Raw genomic sequence first — 15,012 nt, 5'->3', positions numbered from 1 at the left:
CTACCTGTCCCCCACTGGGACAACCCAAAATTGCGGTACTCAGTTAAAGGAGGAGGGCATCTCAAACTAACCCTCCGGATACCACTGGTAATATACATATATATCTATATATTCCTGAGTTACGCATCCTACCCATCTTCGATCACCTCACCGCGCCTGATTCTAACAGTGATCAGGAATTCAGGATATTTTGACTATAAAGAGAATTACATCACTGGTCAATCCGGGGTGTCCGTCCCTTATGAGGTACGGTTCGACCACTGGGCTCCCAACGGAACTACACCTCTATATGATTCCACCCAAGAATCACCCCACCATCGGGGGCAAACCTCAGATCCTCTTTGCAGCACAAACACAGGAAAACCACACCAAACGGTCAGTCTGGACAGTATAACTGCCAACTTACCGTGGTTGTTGTGGGGGATGATCAGTCCCAATTTTCCAGTGCCTGCGTCCGGTCCGAGGGTCCTTTGTCTTGTTGTCCTCCGGCGGGCAGAAGCGTTCCTGCTTGGGGCCCCACGTTTCGGGCGCTAACTGTTGAGGGAGGATCTAAAGTGATCCTTCATGGTTAACTCAGTGATTTCCAAATTAATCTACAGGGCGTTGCCGGCAACGGAAAATGACCAGATGGAGACGTGTGTCTCTGTTTGGGGGGGATCAAGCAGATCTCTGGGCCCCCGTTTATTGTGTATGACTTTTCATAGTCATAGAAATTATACTTCAACCAATCAGCATAAGAACACGCTCACAATTCTTAACCTATAAGAATGCAGGAACAATCTGTACGTCAAAGTCTCGTAGAACAATACTCCCTCAGTCTCATGTTCTGTTCATATTGCATCAAACAAGGTCTCATAGCAGCTGTAAACTTTAGCCTAGTAACAAAATTTATCTTAAAACAGCAAAATGGAGTCGAAAAGCACAAAATGGAGAATCTTTCTTAATTTGTCCCTTCACACCTCTTACCTGATTGCATCCACGGCTCTTCTTTTGATTAGCTGGCCTGGCTTAACATCAGATGCATTACATTGCAACAATGACATCGCGCCAGGCCGACTAATCAAGCTAAGAGATACGGGTACCGCCATAAGGCTATGTGCACACGCTGCAGATTACTCTGCAGATTTTTCCGGACTGATTTTGGTAAATCCTCAGGTAAACCGCACTGTGTTTTACCTGCGGATTTACCGTGGTTGTTGTGCGGATTCCACCTGCGGTTTTACACCTGCGGATTCCTATTATGGAGCAGGTGTAAACCGCTGTGGAAGCCGCACAAAGAATTGACATGCTTCGGAATAAACAACACAGCGTTTCCGCGCGTTTTTTTCCGCAGCATGTGCACTGCGAATTTTGTTTTCCATAGGTTTACATAGTACTGTAAATGCATTGAAAACTGCTGCGAATCTGCAGCGGCCAATCCGCTGCGGATCCGCAGCAAAATCCGCAACGTGTGCACGTACCCTTAAGAGGCCATAGATCACCCATGTAGCCGATAAAAATCAATTTGCACCAGCTCTACCTTCCATTGGTGATACTACTAATACTGGTCACGTACATGATGGATATATACAAATCAGAGAGCATTGTAGGAACTCAGTGGGAAATAACTGGGGTTTCATACTGTTTTATCCTTTTATTGATTTGCATGCTGCGCTCTTTACGTCGGCGGTCTCGGCAGGATAACATTTACGCAGCAGCGCAGAACGGTTATGTGAAGTGTTTCTAATAAATGTCTCATCCCACAGAGGCAAATCAATACGAACTGCTGAAAAGCCACGGACTTCCCCTTATGATCCAGGTGCTGGCCGAGTCGCAGGATGAGGAATTACACAAAGCCGCCACCTTCGTCCTTCAGAACTGCAGAGCCATTAGTAAGACTGCAAAGATGGGGGGATGTGAGGCTGCGTGTATACCACCCGTGTGGAATAAGTTGCTCATATACAGGCCGCCAAGCTATTCCTCCTGACACATGAACCGTCGGCCAAGCGCGAGCGTGTTCTTACTGTGGAGAGGGGAATAAGCCGCTGCTAGATACCTTTGGTGGCTAAGAACAAAAGGATCAGGCATGTTGAATTCCAACAGCCTGATCATTCTTCTGATTGATGCCCCCTGCTCTAGTCTTTTGGGCACAGTTTAGATAAGACATTTGCATCCTGTAGTCTGATATCATCTTCTCGTTACTGTATTGTGCTAATATTATTTTTTAGGTTTCTTGCATTTTTTTTTTTACTTTTCAACTACTTACAAATGTTTTCCATCATACACAGCAGAAACCCTGTCTGTCAATGAACGCATCCCAAGAGGAGATCCTGGCTCTGCTTCCAGTCACACCAACCAAAGGGAGATATGTTTGCATGAATACTGGGGAAAGGCCGAAGAAATATTTCACAAAATACAAAAACTACAGCAACAGTACGATGATGTAGGATTTATACGAGCTCTGAGTGCTGCTTCCTTTGTTAGCTCATCTGTCAGTTTCTGTCCTGCACTTATTTCATCTTCATCTTCTACAGTATATACCCTGTTTTCTCTGCCCTCCATGAGACTATAGATGGATTTCCCCCTCTCCACATCGTGGAGATCTGTGTACTACCTCCTGCTTTATGTCATCTCTAACACTTTGAAAAGAGAAGATGAGAGCAGGGAGAGTCACTTGGATCAGCTGCAGGCGTTCTGACGAATTTGTATAAGTTTTGTAACTTTTTAGCAGCAAAATGGTAGAAAATTATTAATAAAGGCTAATTAGAAAGTTGCTTTTACGAAGTAAATGAATGATAGAAAAATCTGTAGGAAGGTGGCCGTAACGTTTAAAGGATTACTCTCAAATAATCACTACATAGGAGAAAACTTGCTTATCGTTGAGGGGTCTGAGTTCTAGTCCCCCAACAATCCCAAGATTGGGGCTTTCGAACCCTGAATGGAGCAGAGATGCATATCGACCTCTGCTCCATTCATTGTTTATGGGACTACTCTCAGCTTTTTCCAGGAGTCCCGTAGACAATGAATAAAATCAAGCCTGATCACTCACACCTCTGCTCCATTCAGAACGAGTCCTTTTTTAGGGTTCCAAAGCCCCGATCCTGGGATCACTGGGGGTCCCAGCTGTAAGACCTCCAGCGATCAGCCTATGGGTATGGGAAGAATTTTTTTTTTTTAGGGAATAACTTTTTAAAGCAAATTCATACTGAAATGGCTCCTGGGAACATACACATTGTCTGTTGTGTATACAGTAGGGGTGGCCACACAAGGAGCTTTTTAATGGAGTCATCTCACAAGGACCCTGCATGCATCTCCTGTACCACTGTATTTTGGGGTTATTGAGCTTAGTACAGTCACATATTCCTATTTCTATACTGATATAACATAAGCATATGTCAATGTTGCACAGATATTGTACTTATAATATATAATTCTGTGTTTTTTTTTCCAGGATACAGAAAATATTCAGGGACCGGAGAGTGGGCAGAACGCTGCTTCTGCTCATGGGAAATCAATTGTTGCATCCATGCCCCGGTTTCCAAATTTAGTAAATCCCCCAAAATACAGAGATGACCGATCCAGAGCAACTGGATTCCATGGAGAGGTACATTACCAAAATAACATTACTTCCCAAAAACAACTATCTACAGTAATTCACCTATTGCATATCGCTTTGCTGTTCAAGTACGGACCATGAGGTCAGGACTGGCACCGGGTCCTCTGACCCAAACACAACAGCCCCACTGGCAGATGAGTCGCCCGCCAGGGCCATGGGGTACTCGGTACACAGGGGGATGTCATGGTGGCGGCGACCCGGTCCGTGGCCTTATTATTATTATTATTATTATTATTATTATAGGGAATGTCTTTAAAGGGATTTTGAATAAAGTTTGTGTTCGTGACGCCACCTGTGGTATTCGGTCAGTGGGGACTGACGCTGCTTAAAGGGGTTCACTGGGGTGATGTTAAGGCAGCTGAGATGGTATAACTTCCCACAGGTGAAGTAGGTCCCCAGGGCTCACGGTGTATAGATGAGGTAAATAACGGAGGACACAGCTTTGCAGTCTCTTTACCTGGTTTACTGTATTCTTCAGGCAACCGCAGTCCAGGGCACCAGATCACAGGTATAGGCAGGGTCCGGCCGGCTTGGAAGCAAGTTCAGATTACCCTTCACCAGATGGAAATGAAAGTCTTCCTACTAGAGTGGTGGTGGTGTAGTCCCTTACTGCCTATGGCTTCTGGCAAGGTCCTCACAGTTCTCTCTGTCCTTCATAGAAGTGGGACACAAACCCGTATGACAGGTGGCTCTAGTCTTTATAGGGTCTCTATCACGACCCGGGCTCTATGCACCACTGTGTCTCCTGGGTGTTATTGCAGACAGGTGATGTGTAATGTGCTGTCCTGCCGGTTTCTACTCTGCCTCCTAGAGTCCGACACAACCTCAGTCTTCCACCTACCGGTATCTGCGCTCTGCCAGGGAGGTAGCCCAGTCGCAGCTGTCCTCCCCTGTTGTTACTCGCCTGTACTTCTCTCTCCTGCACACTCACAAAACGATGTTCTTTCCTTCTGCATATCACTATCTAGGAGCTGCAGCACTTTCTCGTGGCTGCACAGCCCCTCTGCTTCCTTCCCCTCTGTCTCTCTGACAGGAACTAACTCACTTTCCCTCCAAACTAGAATTTATATTTAGGGAAGCCATCCATAAACTGGATCAGGGCTCCCCCTTCTGGCCTGGAGTGTGAACATTTTGTGTGCTTTGTGGTTACCTGATTAAAGAGATCTTACCTCGCTCCCAAGCGGGACATCACTCTCCCCGTGAGGAAAGCAATGCCACTGTGACAACCAGGACCCTAGGGTGTCACACATACATGAAGCTATAACTGGTCCGGACATCACGGTTTACAGTCAGAACGTCATTTTTTTCTGTGAGAAAATCCAAAAATGGCGATTTTGGGTATTCACCCTAAAATCTCTTTCTCGGAGCCTTCATTGAGGTCACAGCAAAAAACTCATGGTTTCCTGTGTCCCCCAATGAAGTGGTAAAGATATGATATTGTACTGGGTAATGGCTACTTGGGCAATTTCCTATTTTGTTTTTTTTAAGGTGATCGGGACCAGCACTAGATTTAGGAGGGCTCATGGGCATCGCAGTGAGACCTCTATCTATGGAACCCTTTCACTTGCATCCATTGACTCTGCCATATGCTACACCTTTTAGTGTCAGCCTTGGCACTTGTCAGTTCTGTTTTATAATATGGGTATATGTAGCGCATGTCAAATTTAAAGGGGTATTCTCATCTCGTACATGTATGACATATCCATAGGGTATAGCAAAAATGTATAGTAGACGCGGATATCACCAACAGGACTCGCATTTATCTCAATTGTTAGGATTATTTCAATGGAGAGGGGGTCAGAGTTCTACCTCTCTAATGAACGTAGCGCGCGTCAGGGCCTCGATATCGAAATACATGAAGTATACATTTATGGGGTGTCCTATGCCATAACTGTTCTTGATGGGAATACCCCTTTTACAGCCCACGTCTCCAGTGGAGCATTAGCTCCTGGCATCTGCCCGGCTCCCCCAATTTCTAATGTTGAACAATTTTTTAGTCCGGTTTGTTATATTCTGCTCATTTATCTCAAGTTTTTATTTATTTTATTTTTTTTTTTTAATCCAGGAAAATGTAAGACGGCAGATAATTTTAGACAAGACTAAACAACAGAAATCCGCAACGTCAACATCAGGTCGGCTTGGTAAAACTCGCAGTGACAGCTCTGTAGCTCAAGAGACCTGTGCAGATTTACCCAGCAGAGATCAGAGCAGAAGGCCATATTCTTCCAGAAATAACGTCACCTCCAGGGACGCAGTCACTCAAACGCTACCAGAACCTGCCATGGAGAACTTACATAACGATCACCCCCCGCCACACAGGGATCCGTCCGTGGAAGATGAGCAGAGTAGTCGTCAAGCATTTCCAATCACAAGTTTAAGGTATGTTGCACATTGGGCTACCGACGATCATCAAGAGTCACATTTCTTACCTTCTTTGCTGTCTTCTGTCCCGACTAAGTACCTATTATACAACCCCTGGCAAAAATGATGGAATCACCTGCTTTGCAGGATGTTCATTCAGTTGTTTAATTTTGTAGAAGAAAAGCAGATCACAGACATGGCACAAAACTACAGTCATTTCAAATGGCAACTTTCTGGCTTTAAGAAACACTAAAAGAAATCAAGAACAAAAAATGTGGTAGTCAGTAATGATAATCAGTTACTTTTTTTAACTAAGCATAGGGGAAAAATTATGGAATCATGAAAAACAAACAAACAAAAAAAGACTCCAACACATCACTAGTATTTTTTGCACCACCTCTGGCTTTTCTAACAGCTTGCAGTCTCTGGGGCATGGACTTAATGAGTGTCACACAGGACTCTTCATCAATCTGGCTCCAACTTTCTCTGATTGCTGGTCCAGCTTTGCAGGTTGGAGCCTTGTCATGGACCATTTTCTTCAACTTCCACAAAAGATTTTCAATTGGATTGAGATCCAAACTATTTGCAGGTCATGACATTGACCTTATGTGTCTTTTTTCAAGGAATGTTTGCACAGTTTTTGCTCTATGGCAGGATGCATTATCATCTTAAAAATTATTTCATCATCCCCAAACATCCTTTCATAGTTACATAGTTATTAAGGTTGAAGGAAGACTGTAAGTCCATCTAGTTCAACCCATAGCCTAACCTAACATGCCCTAACATGTTGATCCAGAGGAAGGCAAAAAAAAACCATGTGGCAAAGAGTAACTCCACCATGGGGAAAAAAAATTCCTTCCCGACTCCACATACGGCAATCAGACTAGTTCCCTGGATCAACGCCTTATCAAGGAATCTAGTGTATATACCCTGTAACATTATACTTTTCCAGAAAGGTATCCAGTCCCCTCTTAAATTTAATTAATGAATCACTCATTACAACATCATACGGCAGAGAGTTCCATAGTCTCACTGCTCTTACAGTAAAGAATCCGATGGGATTGATGGGATAAGAAAAGTGTCCAAAATATCAACATAAACTTGTGCATTTATTGAAGATGTAATGACAGCCATCTCCCCAGTGCCTTTACCTGACACGCAGCCCCATATCATCAATGACTGTGGAAATTTGTTCTCTTCAGGCAGTCATCTTTATAAATCTCATTGGAACGGCACCAAACAAAAGTTCCAGCATCATCACCTTGCCCAGTGCAGATTTGCGATTCATCACTGAATATGACTTTCATCCAGTCATCCACAGTCCACGATTGCTTTTCCTTAGCCCATTGTAACCTTGTTTTTTCTGTTTAGGTATTAATGATGGCTTTCTTTAGCTTTTCTGTATGTAAATCCCATTTCCTTTAGGCGGTTTCTTACAGTTCGGTCACAGACGTTGACTCCAGTTTCCTCCCATTCGTTCCTCATTTGTTTTGTTGTGCATTTCCTGTTTTGGAGACATATTGCTTTAAGTTTCCAGTCTTGACGCTTTGATGTCTTCCTTGGTCTACCAGTATGTTTGCCTTTAACAACCTTCCCATGTTGTTTGTATTTGGTCCAGATTTTAGACACAGCTGACTGTGAACAATCAACATCTTTTGCAACATTGCGTGATGATTTACCCTCTTTTAAGAGTTTGATAATCCTCTCCTTTGTTTCAATTGATATCTCTCGTGTTGGAGCCATGATTCATGTCAGTCCACTTGGTGCGACAGCTCTCCAAGGTGAGATCACTCCTTTCTAGATGCAGACTAACGAGCAGATCTAATTTGATGCAGGTGTTAGTTTTGGGAATTGAAATTTACAGGGTGATTCCATAATTTTTTCCCATGTAATTGAGTGAGTCCATAATTTTTCCCCTATGCTTGGTTAAAAAAGTAACCATTACTGAGTGCCAAATTTTTTGTTCTTGATTTCTTTTATTGTTTCTTAAAGCCAGAAAGTTGCCATTTGAAATGACTGTAGTTTTGTGCCATGTCTGTGATCTGCTTTTTTTCTACAAAATTAAACAACTGAATGAACATCCTCCAAGGCCGGTAATTCCATAATTTTTGCCAGGGGTTGTACTACACAAGACCCTCCAAATAATTTATAGCACCATCTATTCACCATATTACTTACATGCTGTCCTTTAAACAATTAGATAGCCATCTTAAAGGGTTTTTCCTTGTACCTAAATATATAATATACGCTGGTCACGTCGTTGGGGGTCTACATCTATCTGAAGAACGTGGGCAACTTTCTCAGGGAGGTAGGTGGGCATGCACAGCTCTGTCAATTCATTTCTATAGCAGCTCCAAAAATTGGCTACCATGTAGGCAATTGATGAAATTCCCATTGAAAGGAAGAGAGAGAGACTGATAACATATGCAGCAGTAAGCAATAGGACCCCAATTTCCAAAAAGATGCAGGTCTTTAAAGGGTTTAGAAAAACATGGATGCTTACTTCCTTATTCGTGCCACTGATGCGGAAGAATGTAACCGTATTTTGGGATCTCATAGAACCCCTTTTATCTAGAAAAGTTTAAATAAGTTTTGCCCTTATGCCTGATGTAACTTTCAAACTATCAGAAGAAAAGCTTTTTTACCTCTTAGTCATTTTTATCAATAATCTGCTGATCGGCGGAGGTCCAACCAACGGGGTCGGGCCGTGCGCACCACCGCTCCGTTCACTCTCATCAGACTGTATGAAAAAGCTGTACTTGGCTATCCCCAACAGTTCCTTAGAAAATGATTGGAGCGGCGTTGCACAAGACTAACCACTGCTCCGTTAAGGTATGCTTGGGATAGGGGTCCCATAGATCAGACCTATACTGTTAGATATCCCCCTACACTATGGATTATCAATGGGAATAACTCTTTAAATATCATGGGTCTTTCTTCACCATCGTCTTAACAAATACTTTGACTTGATAGTGTCATTTTTCTTGCAGGGTAAAGTCTTGTAAACCTTCAGCTCCAGGAAGACAAGAAAAGGATCTAGGTAAAGTAAGAAATGAGGGGCTTACAGTTCTACAAGCCAAATGTGCGCCTCTATGTATGTTTTTCTCGCCTAGGTATTGTGACAGTCATAATGGTCATTACCCATGGCTGGATTCACACACCATTTTTTGGGGGTCTGCGAAAATCGGACCCATATTTTATATGTTTTTAGTCCATTATTTTAAAGGATTAATCAAACGGTAATAATATTATTCTTTTCCATTTTTATTAGACCCCATGATGGTATGTGCTGACATTATCGATGAGGAGATAAGCAGCGTTCTGAAAACTCAACACCGATTGAATGAGCTGCAATGTTCAGGTAATATCAGCTATGAGAATATGAGTCAGGCAATAGGCGAATGTGAGGAGCAGGCTTAAAGGGAACCCGACGTGTTGAAAATGGCATCTGATACGCAGGATCTTATACATCAGGAGGAGCTGATCGGATTAATATACATTTTGTAAGAGAAGTTTTAGTAAAACTTGTATTTTATTCAATTAGATGAACAAAGAGTCCAGTGGGTGGTCCTCTACAGCTATCCAGGTATAAATGCATGCATGGATAGCTGTCAATCACTAGTAGGACCGCCCACTGGACTCATATTCATAAAAACACCAGGGATGTAATTGAATAAAAGTATTACTGAATCTTTTCCAACAAACCTACATATTATCTGCTCAGCTTCTCCTTCTCTGTAGAGATCAAACTGCACTTACAACGTGACAGGTTCCCTTTAAATAACCTACCTGCCAATTAATCATCAGAGAGGCAACTTAAAGGAAATCTGTGGGCAAAAAAAGGAGAATAAATAATAAGCTACTGCGCTGCCCTGCACATGGGGTAAGTGACATAGCTAATCGGAAGAACTATGCTACATTTCTAATTGGATATATTTCCTAATATTATTATTACACCTTCTACATATTGGGATAGGATACCCCTTTACGTGCTCACTCACCTGATTAACCCCTGACAGCCATGATCTGTAAACGGAATACAGTGCATAGCATTGGGCTTCAGAAACATGGCACCCAGTTCCCTCCCCAGCCGTGAACTGCATATGCCAAAGAGCGTACATAGTGCCCTGGCTTAGGACATAGGATCGAGGCTGCCCCGAATCTCCTACGTCCATCGCATCCCGTATTTGCTGACGCTTACAGACAAGAAAATATAAATGGCGGGATAGTAAATTAATAAAAAAAAATGTTTAACTTTTTTTTTTATTCTTTATTAAAATTAATTCAAACAATAAAACTTTTTATGAACAGCAAAAAAAACAAAAAAGCAACACAATCAGTAGAGATCATGGGTGGGGTTTGTAGGCATGAGTAATAGATCGCCCATTGATATAGACGGGCAACAATCATACATATTCCTTTCCCATCTGTTTTCCAGGCTGTCTCCTGACCGGGCCGGTCATGAATAGCAGGAATTGCTCCAAGATGTTGTCGGGATGTCCAAATCTGTGCGATCGGCACCAAGTTATTCTACAGGCGGAGGAACGTTATAGAACGGAATACAGAAAATTATTGTATGGCGCCAGATCCTACGCAGCACAGAAAAGTAATGTACAGAAATGGAGTGGTTAAACGGGATCTGCCATCAACAAATTCCTATATAATCAGAAAGTAGCATAATATAGGGCAAGAGACCCTGACTCCAACAATGTATCACTTACTGAGCTGCTTGCTGTAGCTTTGATTGAATCCCTGTTTTCCCTGCTAGCAGTACTCAAATGCTAAGCTGTCTATTACCCCGCCCACACCACTGATTGACAACATTGCTGCCAATCAGTGCTGGGGGCGGAGTTACACAGATTAGCCTGACTGGGCTGCACATCAGACCTAGTCCTCTAGTGATAATATCCTTCTAATAAAACACTGATTGTGTTGAAACTACAACACATAGCCTAATAAGTGACACATCCATGAAATCAGGATCTCTTGCTCTATAGGGTTATTCCTCTATTTATATATGGATTTTGTCGGATAGTCCGTGTAAATATGAGCAATTTCTCCTTCGCCACATTGGGGGACACAGGACCATGGGTGTTATGCTGCTGTCACTAGGAGGCTGACACTAAGTTGAGACAAAAAAGGTTAGCTCCTCCCCTGCAGTATACACCCTCATGCTGGCTTCCAGAGACCCAGTTCAAGCTTAGTGTCCGTAGGAGGCACACTGGATTTAAATTTCTATCCCGGACGAAGGGGGCGACGGATTCTTTCATGTTCCGATCTCCCCCGAACCAACAACAGGCGAGCACGGGAGTTTCACCTCTCCGTATCCTCTCCTGCGACGTGGGAAGCCACTGCCTGAGCTGACCTTTTTGGGCGACGGGACCCTTTCAGGGGCACCGATCTCCCCCCGAGTAACAGACGAGCACTGGTGTTTTACCTCCAGTATCCTCTTCTGCAGCCAGGCCTTTTATTGCCGGACATCTGCCCTGCCCACCAGGTTTCACCCTTGGCTGTACAGTGGCACTACTCTACCGTGGCGTCCGTGCAGCCCCCACTGCATCACCACTGAAAAAGAGCGGATGATGGAAGGAGGCGGACGGTTCCTCTCCACCCCCCTTTCATGGGGATGGTGGATGGAGGCTCCCCTAACCCTGCACCGTCCCTTGTATCCCTGGCACTTATGGGGTAAGTGCAGACGGTGTGCGCCCCTGCCTCTGGGTATGGCCTTAGGGGTCGGTATTTTTTATAGCGGTCACCTTTTCTTGGGGGCTCCTTAGCGGCACAATCATTGCGGAGCGCCGCGATTCTCTTTCCCGCGGTCTGCGGGTGCGCGCCGGCCGAGGCCGAAAATTTAGTCCCCGGCTTCGGCCCTTTGCTAGGCCGCACTCCGGTAGGCTCCGCCCACTCCACGCATCACTTCTGCGGCGCCGCCCACGCTTCTGGCGCTTCTCGCTCCCTGCGAGACTTCACTTCAGGGTCTCGGCAGCCATCTTCCTGCAGCACGCAGCGCCGGCCGGCCTTCCCACTCACTCCCACGGAGGATCTTCCTTCTCCACTCGATTGCGGGGCACAGGACAGGGTAAGGAGACAGCTTTATCTGCTTCCCTGCAGCGATACCCCTCAGCTTCCCTCAGCTTCCTCATAGCAGCTCTGTGCATTCATTGGGGTACAACATGTCCCAGTCAAGGGGTAAAAAGGTCACTAAGGTTCATACCACCTTTTTCTCTGCTTGTACCACCTGCCAGGCTCCTCTTCCCAAGCCTCAGAGCTCCCCGTTCTGCCCATCCTGTGATGCCCAATGTGCCCAGGAGCCCTCCGCCGCTACCGACCCCAGTGCTCCTAGTCCCCCTGAGTGGGCCATGTCGCTTTCCCAGTCCGTGGCCTCGCTAGCTAAGGCGATTGAATCCCTTCATGACCCCTCTGGGGAGCGGGGCGTTCGTTTACCTGGGTTAAGAGACCCCTCTATGACGGGGGGAATCGTCGGCCAGCAGGGACCGCTCTCACCCACAGGAGGTTCGGACATCCGCAAAACGGATCTGCACTAACTCTCCCGATCATTCACCGCGCCATTCAGCCTCCAATAGCTCCACTTCTCGCTCACCCTCTCCAAGGGCTAGAAGCGATCACGACTCTGAGTATGAGTCTGAAGCCTCCATGGACCCGGATTCTCCGGAGTTCCGTTCAACTGTTGACTCCCTCATTGAGGCTGTCAATCATACACTAAAGGTTGATGATGACCCTAATTCAGCTCCGGATCACGCTATTTCCTTCACTAGAAACAAGCGATCCCATAAGGTGTTCGCCTCCCATCCGGATTTTCTAGAGATAGTTAAGAGGCACAGGGAGCGACCGGATAAAGGCTTTACGGGCAAAAAGGCTCTGGAATCTAAATATCCTTTTTCCTCAGAGCTGGTAAAGGATTGGACAGAGCCACCGCTGGTGGATCCTCCGGTGTCGCGTTTGGCTACCAAAACGCTGTTATCAGTATCTGACGGGGCATCGATTAAAAGTCCCACAGAGCGCCAGCTAGATACCTTGGCGCGATCAGTGTATGAAGCCTCAGGTTCCTCCCTATCTCCTTCCTTCGCTACGGCCTGGGTCGCCAAAGCTATCGTTTCCTGGGCAGATACTCTGGCACATTCCTTTCAGGACCACGCTCTCCCGGCTGAAGCGGCGGACCTTACCAAACAAATTGCTATGGCAGCAGATTATGTGATGTACGCGTCTCTGGACGCAGCAGACTGTGCGGCAACAGCGGCTTCAAACGCTGTCACCATCAGGAGAGCTATTTGGCTTAGAGAGTGGCGGGCGGATTCATCCTCTAAAAAGTCTCTGATTTCTCTCCCCTTTCAGGGCGGACGCCTATTTGGAGAAAAATTAGACCAACTTATTTCCGATTCTACAGGAGGAAAAAGCAAGTTTCTCCCTCAACACAGACCAAGAGCTGCTTTTCAGCGCCAACAGTATTTTCGTTTTCGCCCCTTTCGAGGCGGCCCTTTCTGGTCCAATTCCGCTGCATCGTCTAGATCAGAACGATCTACTCGCACAGACAGGGACTCTCGGCCTTCTTACAAACCAAATCCGTCATGGAGAGGAAGACCTAGACAACCCAGAACCAGAGGTTCTAGACCTGCCAGATTCCCTTCACAATGACTCGGGGAGTATTCCAGTCGACACCACCAAGGTAGGCGGACGCCTGCTTCTTTTTCGTCATGCCTGGCTTTCCGTCATCCCCGACGAATGGGTCAGAGACTTGGTGTCGTCTGGTTACAAAATAGAATTTTCCGTCTCACCTCCAGCTCGCTTTTTTCCCTCTCGTCTCCCAAGTTCAAGAGCTCAGTCACGCGCTCTCCATTGCGCCATCGATTCCCTCCGCCAGAATGGGGTCATCGTCCCGGTTCCGGAGCACGAGAGATTCAAAGGTTTCTATTCGAACCTCTTTGTCGTACCAAAGAAGGACGGGTCCGTGCGTCCCATCTTGGACTTGAAACTCCTAAACAAGCACGTAAAAGTACGACATTTTCGGATGGAATCTGTCATGGTTCCCAATGGCAAGGAAACGTAAGAAACATATAAGTAACGAACGAGCTCTCGGGTGATGGAAACTCGAGTTGACCGTGAGCTAAATCTACCACACAACTAACAGTAGCCAGGGAGCATACCTACGGCTTCCTATATGCCATGCGCCAGCCGGAGGACTAACTACGCCTGGTAGAGGAAGAAACAGACCTGGCTTACCTCTAGGGAAATACCCCAAAAGATGATAGCAGCCCCCCACATGTAATAACGGTGAATTAAGAGGAAAAGACATACACAGTATGAAAGTAGATTTAGCAAAGAGAGGTCCACTTACTAGATAGCAGAAGGATACAAAAGAGGACTTCACGGTCAACTGAACACTGTCATGATTCTCAATGGCGAGAGAACATAGCCCAGCATATATGAGAACTAGCTCTTGGAAGATGGAAACTATACTGACCATGAACTAAACCTGCCGCACAACTAGAAGTGGCCGGGTAGCATGCCTACGTTTTTTATCCCTAGATGCCCAGCGCCAGCCGGAGAACTACCTAATCCTAGCAGAGGAAAAGACAGTCCTGGCTCACCTCTAGAGAAATTTTCCCAAAAGGCAGACAGAGGCCCCCACATATATTGGCGGTGATTTTAGATGAAATGACAAACGTAGTATGAAAATAGGTTTAGCAAAATCGAGGTCCGCTTACTGGATAGCATGAAGACAGAAAGGGCACTTTCATGGTCAGCAGAAAACCCTATCAAAACACCATCCAGAAATTACTTTAAGACTCTAGCATAAACTCATAACACCAGAGTGGCAATTTCCGCTCACAAGAGCTTTCCAGACACAGTAACGAAACAGCAGCTGTGAACAGGAACAAAATGCAAAAACACACAAGGACAAAAGTCCAACTTAGCTAGGAGTTGTCTAGTAGCAGGAACATGCACAGAAGGCTTCTGATTACATTGTTGACCGGCATGAAACTGACAGAGGAGCAAGGTTATATAGCGACTCCCACATCCTGATAGGAGCAGGTGAA

At 45.4% G+C, this 15,012-nt stretch overlaps 1 protein-coding gene across 1 annotated transcript in view; it reads left to right on the top strand.

Annotated features, from left to right (window-relative positions):
• TERB1 (telomere repeat binding bouquet formation protein 1) overlaps positions 1–15,012 on the top strand; it is a 55,420-nt gene that overhangs the window by 22,702 nt on the left and 17,706 nt on the right. Inside the window, exons 11-17 of the mRNA XM_077281650.1 lie at positions 1,746–1,871; positions 2,268–2,422; positions 3,431–3,583; positions 5,661–5,974; positions 8,947–8,996; positions 9,228–9,317; positions 10,395–10,562. Coding sequence (XP_077137765.1) covers positions 1,746–1,871; positions 2,268–2,422; positions 3,431–3,583; positions 5,661–5,974; positions 8,947–8,996; positions 9,228–9,317; positions 10,395–10,562 — 1,056 coding nt within the window. The remainder of the gene's footprint in view (positions 1–1,745; positions 1,872–2,267; positions 2,423–3,430; positions 3,584–5,660; positions 5,975–8,946; positions 8,997–9,227; positions 9,318–10,394; positions 10,563–15,012) is intronic.

The sequence above is a fragment of the Ranitomeya variabilis genome, chromosome 2, assembly GCF_051348905.1.
Source record: "Ranitomeya variabilis isolate aRanVar5 chromosome 2, aRanVar5.hap1, whole genome shotgun sequence".
In the NCBI taxonomy this organism is placed as follows: Eukaryota; Metazoa; Chordata; class Amphibia; order Anura; family Dendrobatidae; genus Ranitomeya; species Ranitomeya variabilis.
Note: the sequence above shows the minus strand (reverse complement) of the source record. Positions and strands in the feature narration are given on the sequence as shown.